Consider the following 24,971-nt stretch of genomic DNA (forward strand, 5'->3'; position numbering starts at 1 on the left):
AGGAAAGGGAGGTCCCCAATGGGTCAGTAGTCTGTGTGGATGGCAGGGTACAGGGTTATTTCTGAGGAAGGGTATTCACAGTGAATCTAAAGGAGAGGGGGACCATTACAATATCAGTGAACTTTGGGGAGCTGGATCATTGGTAGCTTAATGGGAAGAAGGCAAATCAGCTCAATTTGGGCAAGGTGAGAGCTGATAGGGCAGAGCAGGATATCAGAGAGACACTGGAGAAAGATGAAAGTTCACAGCTTTGAAAAGAATGAACTTTAGAAACTCAAATAAAAGCAGAATACTGTAGGTGATGGAAATCTAAAATTAAAACACAAAGTCCTGGAGAGACTCAGCAGGTCTAGCAGCATCTGTGGAGAGAGAAACAGAGGGAATATTTCAAGTTGAGTATGACTCTTCATTGAATCTCTGTCTCACTGCACAGATACCGTCAGACTTGCTGTGTTTCTCCAGAACTTTGTATTTTTAAGGAACTTTAGAGACAGTTTGGCTTGATGATTAGAGGAGGTGAGGGAAGCAGCTGATAATATTGTTTCAATTTCAGTGACAAAAATGCACCATGAGCTCTTTTCACTTGTTGGGGGTGAGGATGGAGGAGACAGGGACAGCCCTTCAAAAGAGACATACTATCATCCAAGATACAAACAAAAACTCATCGTTTTTTTTGTTTAACACACAAACTGGAGGAATAACATCTTAATTTCTGCTTATTCAGGACTCAACACTGAGTTCAAGAATGACACACCAGTAACTCTGTCCTCCATTTGGATTAACTTCCCTCCCCCCGCAAGTTACCCAGTGTCTTGTTTACTCGGGTTTGCTCTTAGCAGAGCTAACCTATTTTCGGCTATAAACTTCCCGCTAGCACCTCCTTGCCATGTATTCCTCCTCCTACCACCGTTACAATCTTTCACTTCCTCTTTCTCCCCCTTTTCTACACCAAAAACACCATTACTTTTCCAGTGCTCTTCTGTGCCAAAGAGTCAGATCAGACTCAAAACATTAATTAATTTTCTCTCATAGAATCATAGAGTTGTACAGCATGGAAACAGACCTTTTGTCCAACTCACTCATGCCAACCAGATATCCTAAATTAATCTAGTCCAATTTTCCAGAATTTGGCCCATATCCCTCTAAACCCTATCTATTCATGTACCCATCCAAAAGCCTTTTAAATGCTGTAATTGTACCTGCCTCCACCACTTCTTCTGCAGCTCATTCCCTGTGCGTTAAAAAATTGCTCCTTGGGTCCCTTTTAAATCTTTCCCCTCTCACCTTAAAATTATGCTCTCTAGTTTTGAACTCCCGTACCCTGGGAAAAGACTTTGGCTATTTACCCAATCCATGCCCATCACGTAAACCTCTATACGATCACCCCTCAGCCTCCAATGCTTCAGGGAAAATGGCCCCAGCCTATTCAGCCTCTCCAGATAGCCCAAACTCTCCAACTCCAGAAACATTCTTGTCTGAACCCTTTGAAGTTTCACAACATCTTTCCATTAGCAGGTACCAGAATTGCATGCAGTATTCCAAAAGTGGCCTAACCAATGTTCTGTACAGCCACAACATGACCTCCCAACTACTATACTCAATGCACTCACCAATAAAGACAAGTGTGCCAGATGCCTTCTTCACACCCCTGTCTACTTGCAATTCCAATTTCAAGAAACTAGGAACTTGCATCTCTTTGTTCAGCAACACTCCCCATGACCTTACTGTTAAGTGTGTAATTCCTGCCTTAACTTGTCCCAACAAAATGGAACATTTCATATTAATCTAAATGCCGTCTGCCACTCCTCAGTGCATTGGTTCATCTGATCAAGATCCCACTGAATGGAGATAACCTTCTTTACTGTCCACTACACCACTAATTCTGGTGTCATCTACAAATTTACTAACCACACCTCCTATATTCACGTCTAATTGATTTATATGAATGACACATAGTGCAATGGACCCAGCACCGATCCTTGCAGCGCACCACTCAACAAAGACTTCTAGTCCGAAAAGCAACCCTCCACAACCACCCTCTGTCTCCTACCTTCAAGCATTTTGAATATAGTATGCAGTTTGGTACCATAACTTAAGGAAAAATGTCAATGCATTGGAGATGGTTCACAGGATGCCTGGAATGAATGGGTCGTTTTAGAAGACAGGTTTGACAGGCTGAGCTTGTTTCCATATTTCCACTGGAAGTGCAGGGGTGGAGTTTAAATATAAATAAAAACGAAAAGAAATGCAAATGCTGTAAATCAGAGACAAAAATAGAAATAGCTGGAAAAGCTCAGCAGACCTGGCAGCATCCATGGAGAGAATTAGAGCCAATGCCCCAGGCCAAGCAACACCCCCCCCCCCCCCCCCCCCCCCCCGCCACAGAGTTCTGAGGAAGGGTCACTCAACCCAAAATGCCAACCCCGACTCTCCCCACAAACATTCACAGACATGTCGAGCCCCTCCAACAATTTCCATCCTTGTCTCTGAAAATGAGGGGAGGCATGATTCAAGTGCAAAATACTCTGAATAGTCTTTACAAGTTGGACTTGGTAAGGAAGCCTCTACTTTTTGGTGAGTCCAGAACGAGGGGACACTTTAATTTTAAGAGTCATCCTTTTGGAACATGAATAGGGAGAAATCTGTTGTGTCAGAGGGTTGTGCAACATTGGAACTCTGCCCCAGAAGGCAGTGGAAGCAGGGTCATTGTTTTTTTCTTTAAGATAGAGGTGGACAGATAGTTATTAGGCAGACAAATCCAGAGTTATAAGGGCTAAGTGGAAATGTGGATTTCAAAACACAGCAGCTTAACCATGATCTCAAAATTGTAGAATAGCCTTGAGGACCTGCCTGGTTCATTTCAGCACCTATTTCATGCATTCATATGGTAAAATATTTGGATCATAACTGTCTCATATTTACATTGACAGCTTGAGTGTACTTAGTAATCCGTCCGACACAATCTTCTGTGGCAGCAGATCCTACAGGTTGACCATTCAGTTAAGAAATGTTATCTCATTTCAGTACAAAATGGCCTACCCCATATTCTGAGACAGTGACTTTATTGTTCTCGACTCCCCGTTGAGGAGAAACATCCTCCCTGCATCTTGTCTGTCTATCTCTTTGATAATTTTATGCGTTTCAATCAGATCCTCTCTCATTCTTCTAAACTATCATGAACATAGGGCCAGTCGAACCAACCACTCCTCATCTGAAAGTCTTGACATCCTGGTATCAGGCTCTCACACCCTCATTGCACTGTCTCCATGGCGAGTACATCCCCACTTTAGGTGGGAAGACCAAAACTGTACATAATACTCCCAGTGTGGTCTCATCAAGGCCCTGTATAACTGTAGTAAGACACCCCTACTTCTGAACTCAACTCTTCTTGCAACGAAAGCCAGTATCCCACTTGCCTTTCAAATTGCTTGCTGCACCTGGTGTACAAGTAGTACATGCAGATCCTTTTGTACACTGACATTTCTCAACATATCACCCTTTAATGAATAATCTGCTTTTCACATTGAAGTGTATAACTGCACATTTATCCATGTCGCACAGTGTCTGTTGCGTGTGTTCTGACAAACTCAATTTATCACCCTGAAGCCTCTTTGCATTGTACTCACAACTCAATCTTAACTCAATCTTAACTAACAAATCTTTGTGACCTCAGCTAACTTGGTAATATTGCATTTGCTTTCCCCAGCCACATCATTTAAATATATGATGAATAGCTAGCGCTCATGATCCCTGTGGTACACTACTAGTCACTGTCCACCACCCAGAAAACGATCGATTTATTCCCACTTTGTTTTCAATCTGTCAACCAGTTCTCAATCCATGCCAGTAAATTTGCCCACCAGTGTCAAATGTGGAAAGTTATCAAAGGCCGTGTTCTGTTATTGTGTCTTTTATAACAGAATCTAGTATTTCACCCATGTTCAGATAAGTTGTCAGTGATTGTCTGTGTTTTCCGTCCCTTTGTTTCTTTAAATCATGGAGTAGATTTGACACCCTACAATACGCAGGAACACAGTCTACTGAATTCTGCAAGTTGCCCACCAATGCATCCAATATTTCCAGGGCCACTTCCTTTAGTACTCTGGGATAAAGATTATCAGCCCCTCAGGATTTGTCAGCCTTTAACCCCATTAATTTCTCTATAATCATTTGAAATGAGGTTAATACAGTTAATATGTGACAGTTTATATCCGAATAAGTCACAATTGATGAGGCAGCAGCTCAGTAAATAAATGGAGATTGACAAAAACTGATTTTTGCCACCATATCTTGAAAACTGCAGAAAATGTCTGATTGTTGAACACATACTCCTTTATTCACTTGCTTCCTTGCATCACAGTTTGATTCTGTCTAAGTCCTGCCCGAGATGCCTGCTCCTCTTGTGTGGAACTTCCTTTTCCAGTTTCAGCTAATCTCTACAGATGCTGCCAGACCTGTTGAGTTTCTCCAGCACTTTGTATTTCAGACCTTCATCATCTGCATTACTTTGCTTATAAGTTAACCTGATTGATTTCACTTTATCCAGAATGTAAACCACCAATAGCTGGTCTTGTGGTGATGATCAATCAACAGAGACAGACCCCAGTAAAAGAGTTCATTCCTTGTTGTGAGTAACAGCAAAACCCAGTTATGGTAGTTGCTTGTGAACTTGCTTATGTCTCAACAAATTGGATGACTGAGTGAATCCTTTCCCACACTCAGAACAGGTGAAAGGTCTCTCCCCAGTGTGAATACGCTGGTGCTTCAGCAGATTGGACAAATTATTGAACCTTTTCCTACATTCGGGGCAGGTGAATGGCCTCTCCCCAGTGTGAATTCGTTGGTGGACAATGAGGTGAGATGATTTCCTGAATCCAGTCCCACAATGAGAGCATCTGAATGGTTTCTCATCAGTGTGAACACGTTGATGGGTGACCAGTTCTGCAGAACTTTTAAAGGATTTCCCACAATGCAGGCACTGAAATGGTCTTTCATCACTGTGAACGCGTTGGTGTTTTAGCAGGTGGGATGACTGAGTGAATCCCTTCCCACACTCGGAACAGATGAATGATCTCTCATCATTGTGAACTCGCTGATGTTTTGGTGCATGTGATGACTGAGTGTTTCCCTTCCCAAACTCTGATCGAGTGAATGAACTGTTCTCGGTGTGAACTCTCTGATGTGTCATCAGGTGGGATGACTGAGTGAATCCCTTCCCACATTCTGTACAGATGAATGGTCTCTCCCCAGTGTGAGTTCTCTGATGACACAAGAGGTTGGAAAACTGAGTGAATCCTTTCCCACATTCAGGACAGGTGAATGGCCTCTCTCCAGTGTGACTGCGCCGATGAGTTTCAAGGTCAGATGGATAATTGAATCCCTTTCCACAATCCCCACATTTCCATGGTTTTTCCCCACTGTGACTGCATTTGTGTCTGGACAGGCCAGATGATCGGCTGAAGCCTCGTCCACACACAGAACACGAGTATGGTTTTTCCCCACTGTGAAAGGTGACTTTAGTTTCCATGTTCAAAATCTAAAAACATTCAGGTTACCAGAAACTGGGTGATACTGTCAGATCCTGATGTGATGTTCCATTCAAATTTGCTGTTGATAAATTCTCCCCTTCTAGAATCCTGCAAAAGTGATTGAAAACAGAAAGGAGTGAATGAGAGAAATCCCACCTAAACAGAAATTTAGATTGAACTCAACGAATTTCAACGATTTCTGGAGATAAAATTGGTGAGCCTTAAAGTTGCCTGATTGTTAACAATCGACTGGTTGACAAATGTCCTTCGGGGAGGGAAACACGTCACTTGTTCTGGACCCACAACCGAATCTGGCCTGGATTCGAGAGAGGCGAAGAGACTGAGAGTTGGAGTTGTCATGGTTCCTGTCGTGAACTTTCTCTAACAGTCCTGGCGGCAGGTGTATGTTAACAATCTTATCACCGAATTCACCGGATTCGAAACGTTACCTCTGATTTTTTTTTTCACAGATGCTGCCAGACCTGCTGAGCTTTTCCAGCAACTTCTGTTATTGTTCGTGATAGTTCTCAGCCATTGAGAACCTCACCCCCTACAAAGATGGCTGCTGCACATGTTCATCGCGCCTCATTGCCCCTAAGGAAGATGGCGGCAATTAGCGCAGGCCCAACGCTGGAAGCTGCGACCCCGCTCTTCATACATCGGGGGACAGAGAGATAAATTCGCGATTGGGGTTTGAAACAGACTGACACAATATGTTTACTAAGCTTGCTGCGCACGTGCCAGATTCATCGCTTTCTTCACCGCGCCATAACTTTACCGTTCGTGGATCCGAAGAGTGATCATGCCTCCGTCGCCATTGCACTTTCCGCGCATGTTCCGTGCACTCTTCAATACTACGCCTGCGCACTGGTTTTCTCTGTTTTGTAGATAGGGGACCTTTCACAATTGCGCGTTCTGCTGGGTAAAAACATCGCCGTTGAAGTGTCGAAGTCTTTTGTAGGAATTTACTTTTCCGTATCTGTAGATGGAGAGTAAAGTCATAAAATTAGAAAATACATATCTTACCATTGCTTCTGTTCACTTGTTCATCACATTATAGCCCATAAGTACAAGATGGCAGATCCTTTGCCTCAGCATTAACCTATACCATAAAGCAGAATTGGTCATGTAGTTTGTTTTTTACAGTTTATTTATGTAATTCGAATATCCTGAAGCTGATCGTCTGCCAGACTAATTTATTTCAATAGCTTTAATAAATCAGTATTTTTTTGTTTTCAGGTTTTGTCTCATGCTTCTGTATCCTATCTGTGTTCACCCAACGGTTCAGATGTTGTTATGAAAATTGCGAACCGCGGGTAATGCAATATGACAAATAACACAATTTCTGGTGGTGAATGTTGGTTTTTCAGTGTACTGCATCAGCAACCAGGACATTAATAAACCCAAACAGGACAAAGTCTCGGAGATAGTAGGAACTGCAGATGCTGGAGAATCTGAGATAACAAGGTGTAGGGCTGGATGAACACAGCAGGTCAAGCAGCATCAGAGGAGCAAGAAAGCAAAGTCTCGCTTTGAATGTGATGACACTGCTGGTTCAGTTCAAAAAGCAAGGTTCCAAAGGAACATTGTCCAATGTATGTGAGAAACACACGACCTGAGATTGATAGTCACTTCCTCTACCAACTGATGTAGCTGAACACACAGGTTATAACCATAGCTTTTCCCAAGGTGAGATAACTGCTGAAAAGCCATGCAAAAATTAAACTGTCCACCAGAGGCCACGGCCCCATCACCTTCTGCTCAATAATCTGTAAAATCATTGAGGTGCTGCTTTGCTTCTCCTTCTCAACACTGACATCTATTTCCATCATCTGTTTCTGGATTTGATATTCACCTGTTGTGTGCCTTCATTTCGAACTCAGGTTCGCTTCAGTCACCTACAAAACGAATGACAAAACTGATGGACAAACAACAGAAAATGAGCCACTCATGAACACATATCCCCAGTACTGATGTTCAGATTAACAACAGTCTTTCAATGAAATGAAGGGATTAAGCAATTGAAAATATTTAGATTGTTGGTGAGTTGACTCACCAGGGGACTTTGTAAATGCTGCTTAGAGGTTTAGTCATCAGGATATAATGTTCCAATTTCCTGAGCCTGTGCTCAGTGTTTTGGTAGGTTTGGCCTGGTCTGCATAATCTTGTGTACCATGGATGGGCGGTAGCCACTGACTGAAGCTGCAGTTATTACTGTTCACTGGCAGTGAGTGTCAGGCTGGAATATTGCTGATTTTCTACTTCTCCCCTTGTTGCTCACTGTACTTCTGAGGAAATGCAATCATGATCGGATTTGTTTGAAATGAAGAACTGACAGATTTCTAATAGTTCAAGTGTAGGAATATGGTGCATTAATTTATTTGGCATTTTGTTTGTAAGATGCCTGGAAGTGGATATACTGAATATTTGCAGAATGGTCACTGTTTGGAGAACATTTTCTTTCAGCCATTGTCCCCATTGATTGGCCAAAAATGTGTGACAAGAAAACAGTAATGATTATTAGCAACATAAGAACCGGAATTGGCCATTCAACCTCTCCACCACTGAATGAAATCATGGGTGATCTGTGGCCTGACTCGATTTGGGCCAAAGGCAGCTAAATAACTTAATAACTTTATTTAAAAAAGGTCTAGGCCTGAAACATCAGCTCTCCTGCTCCTATGATGCTGCTTGGCCTGCTGTGTTCATCCAGCTCTACACCATGTTATCTCAGTTTCTCCAGCATCTGCAGTTCCTACTATCTCCTTAACAAAAAAACCTCGGGTTAACAATTGCTCCTGTATCCACTGCTGCTGGTGGATGAGAGTTCCAACACATTCAAGCCTTTGTGTGTAGAAATGCTTCCTAACATCTCTCCTGGATGGTATGGCTGTAATTTTCAGATTATGTGCCATTTCAACTCTCAAATACTTTGCTTAATAGCTGAATGCGTTGACTAAGTGCACCACAGAGTCTGATGTGAAACCTGTAAGATCCCCTAAACTTGTTAAACATCAATGAGTTCAAGCTTCAGACTGCCATTTTAGTATCAGCAATTTCCTTTATCAGTTTTAATCTTCTAAAATAAAGGCTGGGATATTAATTGTGGAGACAATGGGGACAGTCTGATCCCAGCTGCTACAAACAAATCCATGTCACCAGGAACGAGCTGTGTGTATGGATACATGCAAAGCGAATCTGCCATTTCTTCGGTTTCAATTGCGGAATCACTTGAATCTCTGTTTAGGAACACTAACAGATTGAGACGAATGAAGACCTTCAGGGTCTAATCCCGAAACGTCAGCTTTCCTGCTCCTAAGATGCTGCTTGGCCTGCTGTGTTCATCCACCTCCACGCCTTGTTATCTTAGGTTTAAATCATGCTGACTTCGCTTCTCACCATTTCAGCCTTCAATCCGGTTCCCACATAAATAATTACCTAACACTTGGAAAAAATGTTTCCAAACATAGATGAAGGATTTTAGTTTCTTGTATCTTGAACGTTAAATAGAAGGAAGGAAGGTTTCCCTCTTGGCTGTTTGATTTGGAGATCTGCACTCACTCGAAACGATTATGGTTGGCCATATAAGCGCCTTCCCGTGCAGGGCTATCTCATCCTCAGTGAGGCATCTTTAATAAACTGTCCCTGGTGCTTCCAACTACACCATGGGACATATGACACGAGCTGTGATGGCGTTCAACTATTGGAACGCAATAATGATGCTGGCTCCGGAAATATGAATATTAATTCGTCCAGGGTCACGTGGTACTGAAGCGTTCATGAAATGTTACAGCGTCTCTAGGTATTTACATTTGTACGTTACAACCACAGTGTCTGGTCTCAAATTAAGCGCTCTTCTGCAACAATTTTTTTTATTTCTGATACGATGAAGTTCGAGAAATGTCTGTCTCTTGGTGCCTGAATTTACTGAAAATTAACCAGAAAATGGGATTGGAATCCAGCCTGTTTGATTCCCCCTCCCAAATCCTTTCTCTCTCATCTCTGACGGAAGACGGAGACTAAGTCCCCGATCCGTTCTGTGATGTTCTGGAATCCGTTCTGGAATCAGCATTTCCAGAGTCAAGTCCAGAGTGTACGGGGGATAAAGAGAAAGGTCAAGGAGAGGGAAGTTGAGACAGTAAAGTGGAGAAGAGCGGAATGAGGGAGACAGACAGGCAGAGAGAAAAAGCAGAGAGAGAGGGGAGGAAAGCTGGGGAGAGAGACAAAAGAGACACTCACGTTTGACCTCCTTTGGCGCAAGTTAACCCCAGTGCAGTACGATCACTTCCCAGTTTTGCTGTGCCTTGTTGCGCGTCTGACTCTCGAACGGAATGTTGCGTGTACAAATCACGGCAGCTCAACTCCTTTGACCGTGGAGATAGTTACCCGCTCGAAATCCTCTCTGATGAAGGGTCTAGGCCCGAAACGTCAGCTTTTGTGCCCCTGAGATGCTACTTGGCCTGCTGTGTTCATCCAGCTTCACACTTTATTATCTTGGAATTCTCCAGCATCTGCAGTTCCCATTATCTCTGTATTTTTCAATTTATCGGGTCATTGCAACTCCAACTGTTATAAGAGTTATCAACTGTAATCAGAAAAATGTTTCCAATCAACAGCAATTTCTTTTCTCTCACCATACACAGTTATTCAACAGCAGAAGTGGAAACCGCAATCTGATGGCCCCTCTTCATATTAACAGTGGGGCTGAATTTTATCAACTGTACCGGAAGCAGGGAGACAGAATGAGGAAATGTTTTTGAAACTTTTTGCTACTTCGAATTCCTGAAGCAGCATGAAATATACATCACTCTGAGTGAGTCGCCTTTGATTTGGGAAATGTTCATTGGTCTGGGGGTATGATTCTCATTTAAAGCATTATACATTGCAAACATGCGTGAGGTCCCGGGTTCAAATCCCCAATGATCCCTGCTTTCTCGTGTTCAGTTTTGCCAATACCCGATTAGTTTTACGAAAAAACTGTTTTCGGTGAGGTCGGACTTCTTGAAGTCGGAATAAGGTAGAGGTACCGTTGCAGCGAACGCGGTAAAGGAAAGCGCTTGTTGAAAGTAAAAGGTCTCAGGATGTTTGCCCACGCAACCCGAATGAATGAATGAATCATCCATAAGAAATTGTTGAAGGATCCCCTGCAGTAATTCCACGCTGTTTCAGACAGGAGCATCTTTTCAGGGAAAAGCCATGAATGACAAGAGGATCAGCATGTCGGAGAGAGCATCATGACACATGTATTTCACCATTATTAGGACAGTTATCACCGACTGTAAAAAAGAAACCCATAGAGAGAAACAAGCGACAGTGAGTCCCCGTGGGGTCGATGGGCTGAACGACTTCTTTCTGCGCAGGAGTGACGCCGTGGGTTTATGACGTCACACTCCCTTGTCTCTGTGACGGAGCAGCTGAGTGAGAAATAATGGATCATTTTTAACCCTCCCTTCCCCATTGTACTATCTGCAGCCCCGTAACTCAGGGCCGATGAGAATGACTCTCAGTGAGTGTTTCACTTGGATTCTTTTAATCTGGGACTCTTGCTGTCAGTTTTTTTTATTCTATTCATTTGTGGGATGTGGGCGTTGCTAGCTGGCCACATTTCTTGCCCATCCCTAGGTGCCCTTGAGAAAGTGGTGGTGAGCTGCCTTTTTGAACTGCTGCTGTCCTCCTGCTGTGGGTTGACCCACAATGCCATTAGGGAGGGAATCTCAGGATCTTGTCCCAGCAGCAATGAAGGCATGGCGATATATTTCCAATTCACGGTGATGAGTGGCTTCGAGGGGAACTTGAAGGTGATGGTGTTCCCATATGTCTGCTGCCCCTGTCCTTCTAGATGGAAGTTGTCTTGGGTTTGGAAGGTGCTGTCTGAGGATCTTTGGTGAATTTTTGCAGAGCATCTTGTAGCTAGTACGCACTGCTGCTACTGAGTGTTGGGGATGGAAGGAGTGGATGCTTGTGGATGTAGTGCCAATCAAGCAGGTTGCATTGTCCTGGATAGTGTCAAGCTTTTTGAGTGTTGTTGGGGCTGCACTCATCCATGCAAGTGGGGAGTATTCCATCGCACTTCTGACATGTGCCTTACAGATGGTGGATAGGCTTTGAGGAGTCAGGAGGTGAGTTACTCACTACAGTATTCCTAGTTCCTGACCTGCTCTTGTAGCCATTTTTGTGTTTATATGGTGATTCCAGTTGAGTTTCTGGTCAACGATAACCCCCAGGATGTTGATAGTGGGGGATTCCGTGATGGTAACACCATTGAGTGTCAAGGCATGGTGGTTAGACGGTCTCTTATTGGTGATAGTCATAGCCTGGCATAATAGCTCTATATTAACTCCTGTTATGTCTGCAGCCAGCATTGCTAAGGAGTTTCTGCTGCAGGAGTTCCGGTTTCGACTTCTCCCTTTCCTTGTAGCTCTTCAACCTTCTGTCTATCTCTGATAAATGTCATTTGATGAAAGTTCTGAAGTGCCAGTTATAATTTCCTACACAAACCAGATTTTGCCATTGCCTTCTTCCAGTGTTTGAGAGAGAGCTGCAGGGCATATACCATCTCCCAGCACTGCCGGCACATGGAGAGAAATGGTTTAATCAATCTGCCAATGGCGAGAACCCAGTCCCAGGGGAAGGGAACAAAGAGCAGCCTCCTGGGAGCAGGGAGGCAAAATGGGAAGAAGTGTTTTATTGCTGCTTTCACTGCCCCTCAGCAATGAGGAATAGTATTTGTTTCTAATCAATGTGTTCAGAGATGTTATTACAAACTCCTGTAACAGATGGAACTTGAACCTGCCTGAGTGTCACCTGGTTTATTGGTAAGTGGGCCCTGACAATGGTGTTTGTTGATCTAGTGGTATGATCCTTGCTTCAGGTGACTGTAGGAGTTGCAAGAGGTCCTGGGTTCAATCCTAGATGAACACTAGTTATTTCCAACTCTGTCATTTGTTTATTGTTTGGCGTGCATCTAAAAAAGAACCTCGAGACCATGTGAAGTTTTTTTTAATGAAATCCATGGTCTCAGATCCCAGTTGGGTCTTTTAGATTAGATTAGATTAGATTCCCTACAGTGTGGAAACAGGCCCTTTGGCCCAACAAGTCCACATTGCCCCTTGAAGCATCCCACCCAGACCCATCCCCATATAACCCACACACCCCTGAACACTATGGGCAATTTAGCATGGCCAATCCACCTAGCCTGCACATCTTTGGACTGTGGGAAGAAACTGGAGCACCCGGAGGAAACCCACACAGACACGGGGAGAACATGCAAACTTCACACAGACAGTTACCCGAGACTGGAATTGAACCTGGGTTCCTGGCACTGTGAGGCTGCAGTGCTAACCACTGAGCCACCTCAGTGCTGTGCCGCCCCACTTTTCAGTGAATATATCACATTTGGAGAAAAAGAAATCAACTGTTAATGAATGTCTGCCAATGACAATCCACCTTCAACACTTGTGGTGAAAAGTGCGATATAAATGTAAACACGTCTTTCTTAAATGTCCTTAAATCCATGTACTCAGATAACTGACCCTGGTCTGTGGGAAGAATTGCTCACTATCGGCTCTTTCTGCAAAAATCAAATTCCTCTTTCCCTGGAGGCAATGAAACTGTAGAATTGCAGTGGTGTTTAGGAAGAGAAAGGCCACTTGGTAGATTGACACATGGAAAAGAAACAAAGCAAAAAGCCAATCTCTAGCTTTGTAAATCTTTCAAAAGTCTTTGTGTACCAGACTCAGGGGAGAGTGAAGGTGAACTGTTCAATTGATCAGAGCTAGTCAAGGCACCTTTTGCTTCTTTAATATGCTGTGACATTGACTCTGGTGTTCTTGGTGACATTACCTCTCTGAGACAGTGAAATAACCAGGATTCAATGGAAAGATTAGGAATTCAAATGGAACCTCCACTGTGGCACAATCCGAAACTTGGAAATGGACAAGAAGCAAGGCTTGGCATGTGCGTGTTGATGTAAGGATCGGTGCTCAGGCTGTAAAATTAAAATTGACATTGAATCCAGAATACTGCAGAATCCCCAAGTGGAAAATGAGATGCAGTTCTTCCAGCTTACACTGCAGCAAGCAGTGGGTGGTGCGTTAAAGTGGTAGGCAACTGAAAGCTCACGGTCTTTTTTGAAGGCAGAATGTAGATGTTTCATGAAGTGGAGACCGAGTCTATGCTTCATTTCCCGATAATAGAGGAGACCACATTGTGAGCAGTGAATGCAGTAGTGAAGTGCAGGTAAAGTGAAGCTTCACCTGGAGGGCATATTTGGGCCCTTGGATACTGGGGAGGGAGGAGGTAAATGGGCAGGTGTTACACCTTTGGCAGTTGCAGGGGAAGGTGCTGTGGTTGGGGGAGGGGGAAGGAGAGGCATGTTGGGAATGAAGGAAGTGTGGACCAGCGTGTCCCATACAGAACGGTCTCTGCAGAAGGACAAGGGAGGGGAGGGAATACTCATCTGGTGGTGGCATCTTGCTGGATTTGGTGGAAATAGTGGCTGAAGATCTTCTGGAAGTGGATGCTGGTGTGATGGTAGGTAAGGACAAGAGGAACCTTATTTCTGTTGCAGGAGAGAACAGTGGGGGTGAAGGCAGCTGCATGGGAGAGGAATTGGACCCGGTTGAGGGCCCTGTCGAAAACAGTGCTGGGGAAGAATTTTGGATGCTCACTTGTTGATGTTGGCCTCATTGGAACATATGTGATGGAGGTGGGGGATCTGAAAGAATGGGCTGGATTCCTTACAGGAAGTAGGGTGCAAGAATGTACAGTCCAGATAGCAGTGGGAGTGAATGGGTTTGTACTGGATATCAGTGGCTAGTCTATCTGCAGAAATGGAAACAGATGTCAAGGAAGGGAAGGGAGGAGTCAGAGATAGACCAAGTGAAAATGAGGGCAATTGGAAGTGAAATTGATGAACTTTTCCAATTCTGGATGATAGAGGAAAGCAGCACCAATAATACCAGTGATATATCGGAGAAAGATTTGCAGGTGGGGGCCAGAATAGGACTGGAACAAAGGAATGTTTCATGTACCCCACTAACTGTTCCATGTACCCCGTAACTGGGGCCCATGCAGGTACCCATTGCCACTCTTCTGACCTGAAGAATATGACAGGAGTTAAAAGAGAAGTTTTTGAGGGTGAGGACATGCTCAGCCAAGCGGAGGAGGATGGTGATGGGTGGAGACATTTTAGGTCTTTGCTCCAGGAAGAAGTGGAGAGCCCTGAGACCCTCCTGGTGTGCGAAAGATGTGTAAAAGGATTGCACATCCATGGTAAAGAGTTGGAGCCTGCAAACTGGAAATTCTGAAATGGATGTAAAGCATCAAAGGAACCATGAATGTATGTGGGCATGGACTGGACCAGGGAGAAATGACTGGATCAAGGTAGGAAAAGATGAGTTCTGTATGGCAGGATCAGGTTGAAACAATGGGTCTGCCCAGGTAGTCCTGCTTGTGGAGGCAGAAGTGACCTGTGTGGGACTGGAGGACTATCAGCTTGGAAACATTGAGGAAGATCACCAGATGAAATGAGGTCAATGACCATGTTGGAAACATAGCCAGATGTGCCATGGTGGGGGCATTCCAGGGAAGATAGGAGGACCTAATTGAGGGGATATTTCAGGGATGTGGTAAATCCACTGTTGGGGTAAAATTTCAATTCCCAATCCCCACGCCCTCCCCCGCTTTAGGAATTAAAAGAGAAAACTTTTCATCTTGGGATTTAAACACATAGCTGCCTCTGTCTGCTCAGATGATTCATCCAGTTGGTGACAGCGTGATGTTACTAACATCATACTCATACTTCATTATTTAATCTATAGACACCCAACTTTATTTTTCAATCTCTCAGGAAATTCCGGCTCCTCCTATTATAGCAGTAGTAAGTGCAGAAAGAAATATTTCTAAACAACAGCAGTTTGTTTCCTCTTACTGGACACAGTTAAAGTGATGTTGATTCAATATCAGGAGCAGAAACTGAGCCTAATAGTCCATCTTCACATTAACAGTGAGCCTGACTTTTAAAAACTGTGTCGGTAGGAAGGAGACAAAATGTTCTTTGAATCTCTTTGCTGCTTCAAATTGCAGGAGCAATGTGAAATGCAAATCTTTTTGAGCAAGTCTTAGCTGATTCAAGCTGGGCAGCAACTTGAAGTAATGGCTTGTTGATGTTAGGTTAATAATATAATAATGTTCACGATTCTATGCCAGGGTCTGGGGGTTAATGAGCACTGTTTCATGCGGGGTCCTAGGGTTTAATGTTCACTGTTTTATTTTGGGGTCTAGGGAATAATGTTCATTGTTTTATATTTGCATGTGCAGTTTAATGTTCATTGTTTTACATTGGGGGTCTGAGGGGTAATGTTCATCATTTTATATTGGGCTGTGGAGGATTGTGTGCATGGATTTACATTGGGGTCTGAGGGATAATGTTCACTATTTTATACTGGTTCTAGGTGTAATGTTCTGGAAAAACTTGATCATCATTATGAACATGAATACAAAGAACAAAGAAAATTACAGCACAGGAACAGGCCCTTTGGCCCTCCAAGCCTGCACTGATGACGATCCTCTGTCTAACCTGTCATCTATTTTCTAAGGGTCTGTGCCCATTTGCTCCCCGCCCTTCCATGTACCTGTCGACATATATCTTAAAAAACGCTAGCATGTCTGCGTCTACCACCTCCGCTGGCAACGCATTCCAGGCACCCACCACACTCTGCGTAAAGAACTTTCCATGCATATCTCCCTTAAATTTTCCTCCTCTCACTTTGAATTCATGAACCCTAGTAATTGAGTGCCCCACTCTGGGAAAAATCTTGCTATCCACCCTGTCTATACCCCTGATTTTGTAGACCTCAATCAGGTCCCCCCCTCAATCTCCGTCTTTCTAATGAAAATAATCCTAATCTACTCAACCTCTCTTCACAGCTAGCACCCTCCATACCAGGCAACATCCTGGTGAACCTCCTCTGCACCCTCTCCAAAGCGTCCACATCCTTTTAGTAATGTGGTGACCAGAACTGTACACAGTACTCTAAATGTGGCCGAACCAAAGTCTTATACAACTGTAACATGACCTGTCAACTCTTGTACTCAATACCCCATTCGATGAAGAAAAGCATGCTGTATGCCTTCTTGACCACCCTATTGACCTGTGTTGCCACCTTCAGGGAACAATGGACCTGAACACCCAGATCTCTCTGTTCAATTTTCCCCAGGACTCTTCCATTTACTGTATAGTTCGCTCTTGAATTAGATCTTCCAAAATGCATCACCTCGCATTTGCCCGGATTGAACTCCATCTGCCATTTATCTGTCCAACTCTCCAGTCTATCTATATTCTGCTGTAATCTTTGACAGTCCCCTTCACTATCTGCTACTCCACCAATGTTAGTGTCATCTGCAAACTTGCTGGTCAGACCACCTACACCTTCCTCCAAATCATTTACGTATATCACAAACAACAGTGGTCCCAGCACAGATCCCTGTGGAACACCACTAGTCACAGGTCTCCAATTTGAGAAACTCCTATCTACTATTACTGTCTGTCTCCTGTTGCCTAGCCAGTTTTTTATCCATCTAGCTAGCACACCCTGGGCACCATGTGACTTCACTTTCTTCATTAGCCTGTCACGGAGAACCTTATCAAATGCCTTACTGAAGTCCATGTATTTGACATCTGCAGCCTTTCCCTCATCAATCAACTTTGTCACGTCCTCCTTAATTCTATTAAGATGGTAAAACATGACCTTCCCTGCATAAAACCATGTTGCCTATCACTGATAAGCCCATTTTCTTCCAAATGGGAATAGATCCTATCCCTCAATGAACACATTAACTCATCATCTTGATTCACTTTTCCATTTGAGCAGTGTTTCACTGGCACATTTTCTACATTACAACAGTGATGACATTTTAAAGAATTATGTATTTTCTGCAAAGTGCATTGGGTCATCTTGATGTAATGAAATACATGTCCTGAAGACAGAAGACAAGCTCCTAACCTGGGCCAGTCTCCTCTTCTTGCAGAGAAATTAAGGACTCAATGCTATATGTCTGGCATGTACTGATCTATTTAATGTATTTCCTAATATTAAGTTTCAGTCTAGTCACAGAGAGATCTATGACGAGTGATGTTCCACAGGATTCAGTGCTGGGACCTCTGGTGTTGGAATATATGTAAATGATTTGGAGGAGAATTATGTGGTCTGAATAGTAAGTTTGCAGATAACACAAAGATTGGAGGAACTGCAGACACTGAGGATTCCCAGAGGATGCAACAGGATGCCCAGGCTTTAATCTGGAGAAATGCAAGGTTATTCATTTTGCAAGATCAATGCAGGAGGCAAGTATTCAGTAAATGGCATAATCCTTAGTAGCATCAGGATACAGAGAGATCTAGGCATACAGGTCCATAGTTCCCTGAAAGTGGCAACACAAGTAGATAAGATGGTCAAGAAGGCATATGGCGTGCGTGGTCAGGGCATGGAGTACAATAATTGGCAGGTCCCAGCACTGAACCCTGTGGAACATCACTGGTCTGGTCATAGATCTCCCTGTGACTGGCCTGAAACTTAATATTAGGTAACACATTAAATAGATCACTAAATAGAAAATTAAATAGAATCACTAAATAGATCATTAAATAGAAAACATTGAACAAGATGTTACCTGTTTTTTGAGTGTATTAGCTATGAGGGAAGATTGGACAAATTGGTTGTTTTCATTTGAATGTCAAGGACGTGAGAGCAACATGACAGAAGTTTACAACATAATGAGAGGCATGAATGGAATGGATAGTCAGAAGCTTTTTCCCAGGATAGAAATGTCAATTACTAGGGGACATAGGTTTAAGGTAGAAGGGGTAAGTTTAAAGGGGACAACAGAGGCAAGGTTTTTACACAGAGGTGGAAAATGCCTTGAATACTTTGAGGTGATGGAAACAGATACAACAGCAACATTTAAGACGCATCTTGACAGACACATGAATAGGCAGGGAATAGAGGGATACATACCAGGTAGAAGGAAAAAGTTTTTAGTGGAGAAAGACATCATGTATAAGTACAGACATAGTAAGAACTGTGAATGCTGGAGTCGGAGATAACACATTGTGGAGCTTCAAAGGTATTGAAATGTGTGAAATGAGGGTGCTTAACTGAACAAATCCCTTGTCCCACACAATTCAAGTAAACAGCTTCTCCCCAGTGTGAATGAGTTGGTGTTTAAGCAGGTATGTGTGCTTTTAAGGCTCTTCCCATAGTCAAAACATTAAAACAGTTTCTCTTCAGTGTGAACTGGTTGATTTTATTGAGTTATGAATACTGAGTGAGCCCCTTTCCACTCACAGGGCAGGTGAATGGTCTCTTCCCAGTGTGAACTTGTAACATCCAATCATTTCTGCTCTTCCTACAGTCTGAACATTGACATGATCTCTCAGTGGAGTGTACAAGTTTTGTGCCTTCTGAGAGGATAAGCATGTGAATGTTTTCCCACACAGACAGCAGATAAAAGCTTTCTCCCTAATGTGAATTCATTGGTGTTCACTGAGATGAGATGAAGTAGGAAATCCCTTCCCACACTCAGTGCAGTTGAATGGTCTCTCTCCAGTGTGAACCTGCATGTGCTCAGTGAGATGAGATAAGCAAGTTAAGCCCCTATCCCCAGTGTGCACACATTGATGTTCTGTGAGGTGAGATAATTGCCTGAATACCTTCCCACACTCAGAACAGCCAAATGATCTCACCTCAGTGTGAACTCACTGATGTTAAACTAAACCTTTAGAGCTCTTAAACTTTTCCCACAATCAGAGCATTTAAAAGGTCCCTCATCAGAGTAAACATGCTAGTGTGACACAAGGCTAAACAACTGAGTAGATCTTTTCCACACACAGATCTGGTGAACAGTCTCTCCCCAGTGTGAATGTGGTGTTGAATTCTCAGGTCCAACGGGCACTTGAATCCCTTCCCACAATCTCCACATCTCCACAGCTTTTCGTTTTGTCCTTCCAGCTTGATGGTCAATGAAGTACAATTCACTTAGAACACATGTGGTCTCTCTCCGCTGTGAGTGAGGCAATGATTTTTCAGGCTGTGTAACTGGTTGAAGTTCTTTCTCCAGATAGATCATTGGAACACCCTCACTGGGTGTGACAGATTCTCAATGCTTTCCCAGTAACACTGATATTTGAAATGTTTTCCTACAGATAGAAGAGATGAACAATTCTCCTTCCCCATTCAAAAGCCAAAAATATTCAGGTCCTGGTAAATCGTGGGACTCTGTCAAACCTTGATCTGATGGTTGGATTGAATTTGGTTTTTTGTAAATCTTTTCCTTCTAATGCCCTGGAAAAGATATTGACAGTGTCAGTATCATGAACTACAGAGGACAGAATTTCAGAACTGATATATCTAGCTTTTTTGAAATATTCTATCCACTCTTGTTTCACCAAAGATGTGGTTTAACAAAATAAAAAGAGCCAAATCAGCAGCAAAGGCCCACCAAAAGTCAAGATACTGTGGTACTCACAAGTGAAAGATATCAAATGTACTAGAAAACTCCATATGATCACCCTGCAAGTGGAGTTGGGCATGGGAAAGGACATGGAAAAGAGGCCATTGCCACACTAATTCCATTCACCATGGGATTTAGTGATCCTGGATCTATAACTCTCTGAGTCTTCAATGTACCTAGACCCCTCTACCATGGGGAGCCAAAGATTAGCAGCCTGAGAATGAAATGTCACCAAGTGCTAAGGAGCAGCTCCATCAGATAACTAGACAGGGGCTGGTCCAGGGCTCCTCTAGGCTGTGAACATTCCCTGCAGCCTGGGAGTGGGCAAAACTGTTTAAAAACCTATTGCCTGAGAAAGCAAAGGGATGGTTAAAGTATTCAGAAAAGCAACAAGCAAAGCTCTAATGTGAGCAGTGCTTTGGCTAAAAAGAAACCTAGTGGGCCAGGGTGTGTGGCAGGAATAGAGGGAATCAGTGATAAAAACAATTTCTGGAAAAATCCATGAAACAAATTAAAGCTGAAGATGCAGAAAGTTGGTACAAAAACAAAGTTGCTAGAAAAGCTCAGCGGGTCTGGCAGCATCTGTGAAGGAGAAAACAGTGTTAATGTTTCAGGTCCAGTGACCCTTCCTCAGAACCGGACCCGAAACATTAACTTTGTTTTCTCCCTCACAGAAGCTTCCAGACCTGCTGAGCGTTTCCAGCAACCTTGTTTTTGTTCCTGATTTAAAGCAGGTTTTTATTCATAAAGTGGGTATGTTGGATAGAGGATGGTGTGGGGGTGGCGGTGTTGGACTGGGATGGACAAAGTCAGAAGCCACACAACAGCAGGTTATAGTCCAGCACCTGACTTCATCTGATGAAGGAGCTGCACTACGCAAGCTTGCAATTTCAAATAAACCTGTTGGACTTTAAGTTTGTGTAGTGTTACTTCTGACTTTAGACAGGGGAATGTCCTCCTTTTGTGTTAAAAGTTTTTCTGATGCTGGGTGGTGGTGATTTAGCCCCTCAAGCTTTTCCTGCAATGAGCTCACGGCTGTTCTGTAACTCTACCCAATTAAACCTGGAGACAAAAGAAATCCCTTACCAAGATAGCCATCGGTGTCTGAGTCATTCCTTTACTAAGATGGCGGGAGTGCCGGTTGCCTGGCTGACCCGGGACCACCTCCGGGGAAGAGCCCCGCCTCCCGGAGGTTCTCAAGATGGCGGTTAGTGAGGCCGCTACCCCGGAACAGGCTCCGCAGCGGTCTAAACATGCCTATGGTCTTCTACTGGCGGTCTTAGGTTTCCCCGAGACACTGATAAAGTTGCCATACCCGGTTTCCTTTCCTACCCTATCTCACAATCTCCTCCCTCCGCCCGAACCTTCGGCTCCTCCTCGGGCTGACACCATGACTGACACTGAGCATGCTCAGTGTAGAACCCGCTGCCCCACACAGGACTCCCGTACTCACTGATAGGGCGCTTTCTGTAGCATAGGTGTCTCTGGGTACATAATCCGCCATTGCTCTCCCGTATCGCTGATGGGGTGCCGTAATAAACAATTCATTGTCAATAGATAACATCGATAGAAACTAATTCTAGAACTTACTCAAGAGGTAATCCTTTTGAAAATTGGGAAAAATTGTCTTATAGGTTGTGACTGGATAGACGCAGTAGAAGAGGGGTGTCTAGACCTCGGGGACACAACCTCCGAATTAGGGGCAGGCCACTTAGGACTGATGAGGAGGAAAGTCTTCACTCAGAGAGTGGTGAATCTTTGGATTTTTTTACCTTAAGAAAGCTGAGGAAGCTCAATCTTTGAGCGGGTTCAAGACCAGAGATCAATCCATTTTTACAACCCAGTAACATCAACGGATATGGGGATAGTGCAGGGAAATGGCATTGAGGTAGACAATAGTCATCAGCAGTGGTTCATTTGAATCAAGGAAGACATCTGTCAGGCTAGGTGTTTCTTTGGATGGTTCAGAAGAGATTTACCAGGATGTTGCTTGGAGTGGAGGGTTTGAGTTATGTAAGGAGAGGCAAGATGGATTGAAACATTTTTCACCAACGCAGGAGATTGAGAGATGATTTAAGGTTTTTTATTATAGCTTGTGTTGTTGGTGAGATTGTTGACTTGCTTACCGAGATAGTTTGTTTTCATTCAGACATTTCATTACCATGTAAGGTAACATCATCAGTGGGGCCTCCGATGAAGCAATGATGTTCTACTCTGCTTGGAATTGATACTGAATGGCCTGTAATGGTGAGTTGTGTCATTTGTGGTTCTGTTCTGTATGGGTTCATATACAGGGTCCAATTCTATAATTTTGTTGATTGCATTGTGGGTTGAGAACAATGCCTCTTGGAGTTTCCATGCGTGTCTATGTTTGGCATGGGCTGCTATGGTTAAGTTGTCCCAGTTAAACTGATGGCCTTCATTGTCCAAGTGTATTGATATTAGGAAATGTTTGTTGTGTTGTTCTGCTGCTTGTCGACGTTCATGTATTCTGATGGTTAGTTTCATTCCTGTCTGTCTGATGTAATGTTTGTGGCAGTCGTTGCATGGTACTTCATAATATTGGTTCTGCATGTCATGGGTATGGGGTTTTTAAAGACTAAAGATTAAAGATGAGTCTGGGTGGAATGCTGTTCAGAGGGTCATTGCAGAACTCATGGGCCAATTGGCCTGTTTTCGTATTGTAGGTATTCTGTGATTCTGTAAGAAATGTTTGGAGGGATATGGGCCAAGTACAGGCTGGTGGGACTAGTTTAGTTTAGGATTATGGTTGATGTGGACTGGCTAGACCAGTCTATGCCTGTGCTGTACAGCTCTGACTCTATATTGGAAGGTGATCCACAACCTACTGGCATTGATTGAATAATTAGACCCAGGACATGTAAATAAATGTCAAAAGTTTCAGCAGAAAACAAACTGTGACATGTCTAATGCTCTTAAAGGAGCCATCAGTTATAGGTTGCAGATCAGACCTTGCAGCTGAGACCAGAGCCAAAGCAATTATGAGCCTATTGAGCAGTAAACAGGCTAATTGTGCTCAAATGGCCAAGTTGTACAGGCTGGGCTCATGTCCCTTGGATTTTAGAATGGTGAGAAGTGATTTGATTGAAGCATAAAAGATCCTGAATGGGTCAACATGCTTTCTGAATGCAAAAAGGCTGTTTTTCTTTTGGGTGAAGCCAGAGCCAAAGGCAGTTTTAATATTCTTGGCACTCTTTTCATCCAGAGGTGAGAGTACCTTTTTCTGGCAGAGGATTGTGTCACTTTTGAACACAGGAAGTGGGGTAATTGAATATTTTTAAGGCAGAGGCAGGTATATTTTTATAGGGTAAGGAATAAAAGATTTTTGGTGAGTGTGAAATCCAAAACTCATGCATATCAGCCACGATCTCTGGTAAGTATAGAATCTCTGGGGGGTGGCCACAGAGAATTCACAAAAGCTGGTGGAATCCATAAAACATGAATTAAAAACCTTGCAGGTTCCATGTTTGTAGCTGTCTGGCAATTTTCTGAAAGCAGACTTTGATTTATGGCTATCTTATAAATGTTGGTTTCTAGAACCATCTGGGAAGCCTTGGGTATATTCATTGTCAAGAATCGTTTTTTGCTGATATCAGTCTGAGCAGTGGATATTATTTGGGAGGGATGCCCTCATAAACTCCTTGACAAAAGATAGGCTCAATCCTAACAAAGTGGAAAAAGCCTCTTACGTATTACTGAGTAGTTAGTTGATTGCATCTGAGTTATCTGATTGTCTCGTGAGCTTTGCAGCTTCAAATTAAGATTATGATCACCTTAGTTTTAGATTTAAGCTTTATTGTCACCTTATTAGTTTAGCTGCTTGCCGATAATACTGAGAACAATCAGTGAAGCACTATATACCTCTAGAGAACACATGCAGAATTCAAAGGAGACATACTCATTAATTACTCCTTGAACTAATATTTTGAATTTTGATGGAAAGTGCTTATTTTCTGATGTCAGTTACCATGGCCACTATTTTGAATTATAATAAGGCTAATAGATGGCCATACTGTATATCCTAAGACTGACTTTTCTCAAACTCTACCCTATGGCTTCACATCAAGGTCAAATTTGATGATGAAACCTCATCTGTTGAGCTCACTAAGAACATTGTTTGCTAAGCAAATGTTCAAGGTCAGAAGTCACACGATGCCAGGTTATAGTCCAAGAGGTGAAGTTTTACCTGATGAAGGGGCAGTGCTTTGAAAGCTTGTGATTTCAAATAAACCTGTTGGACTATAACCTGGTATCATGTGACTTCTGACTGACCACCTCAGTCGAACAAAGGCACCTGAACAAATGTTCAGCAGGGATTCCAGCTAAAATATTCAACAAAAGAAATATATATATTTCTTTCATATAAATAGTATATATTCTTTATATGTAAACATGTACCATATACCACTATACCTTGTGTGACCTGCTCTTTCTGTGTTACTTTCTCTTGGATTACGTATCCCAAGCTCCCTCTTACTATAACTGTCAGGAAAACTGTGTTTATGAGACATTTCTACCCTTCATCACACAAAATAAGAACCCCCTGGAAGTGGCCACCAAGTTCTGTGAAATTGGTTGCACAGGCACAGGAATTTTTTTTTCATGTAGAACTCGACACACACATAAATGTGAAGAGAACATTTTGATAGGAAGGATAGGGAGATAACTCAGTATTCAGAAAATTCAAGTCTTCATGGGGCAGAGGAACCAAGGGAACCCAACATCGAAAGAACCTAATCACATTTAGCAGTTTAAACATAGGTTACTTAGACCATTAACCATGACTTCATTTTTCAAGGGAGAGAAATGAAAAATAGGGAGATTGTATTTTGTATACCTCAATCGTGTCACACCTCAGCCTTCTTTGTTCCAAGGAGAACAACACCAACCTTTCAACGTAGCTACAGCTCT

The 24,971-nt window shown here is 43.1% G+C and overlaps 1 protein-coding gene across 1 annotated transcript; it reads right to left on the reverse strand.

Moving 5' to 3' along the window:
- Window positions 1-2,428: 2,428 nt before the first annotated feature.
- Window positions 2,429-6,368, reverse strand: LOC125449342 (zinc finger protein 436-like). The gene is made up of 2 exons (XM_048525059.2): window positions 6,307-6,368; window positions 2,429-5,636 (listed from the first exon to the last, which is right to left on the reverse strand). The coding sequence occupies exon 2, from the start codon at window positions 5,525-5,527 to the stop codon at window positions 4,649-4,651; it is 879 nt and encodes a 292-aa protein (XP_048381016.1). The 5' UTR covers window positions 5,528-5,636; window positions 6,307-6,368; the 3' UTR covers window positions 2,429-4,648.
- Between the last annotated feature and the right edge of the window lie 18,603 nt (window positions 6,369-24,971).

The sequence above is a fragment of the Stegostoma tigrinum genome, chromosome 42, assembly GCF_030684315.1.
Source record: "Stegostoma tigrinum isolate sSteTig4 chromosome 42, sSteTig4.hap1, whole genome shotgun sequence".
NCBI classification, from domain to species: domain Eukaryota; kingdom Metazoa; phylum Chordata; class Chondrichthyes; order Orectolobiformes; family Stegostomatidae; genus Stegostoma; species Stegostoma tigrinum.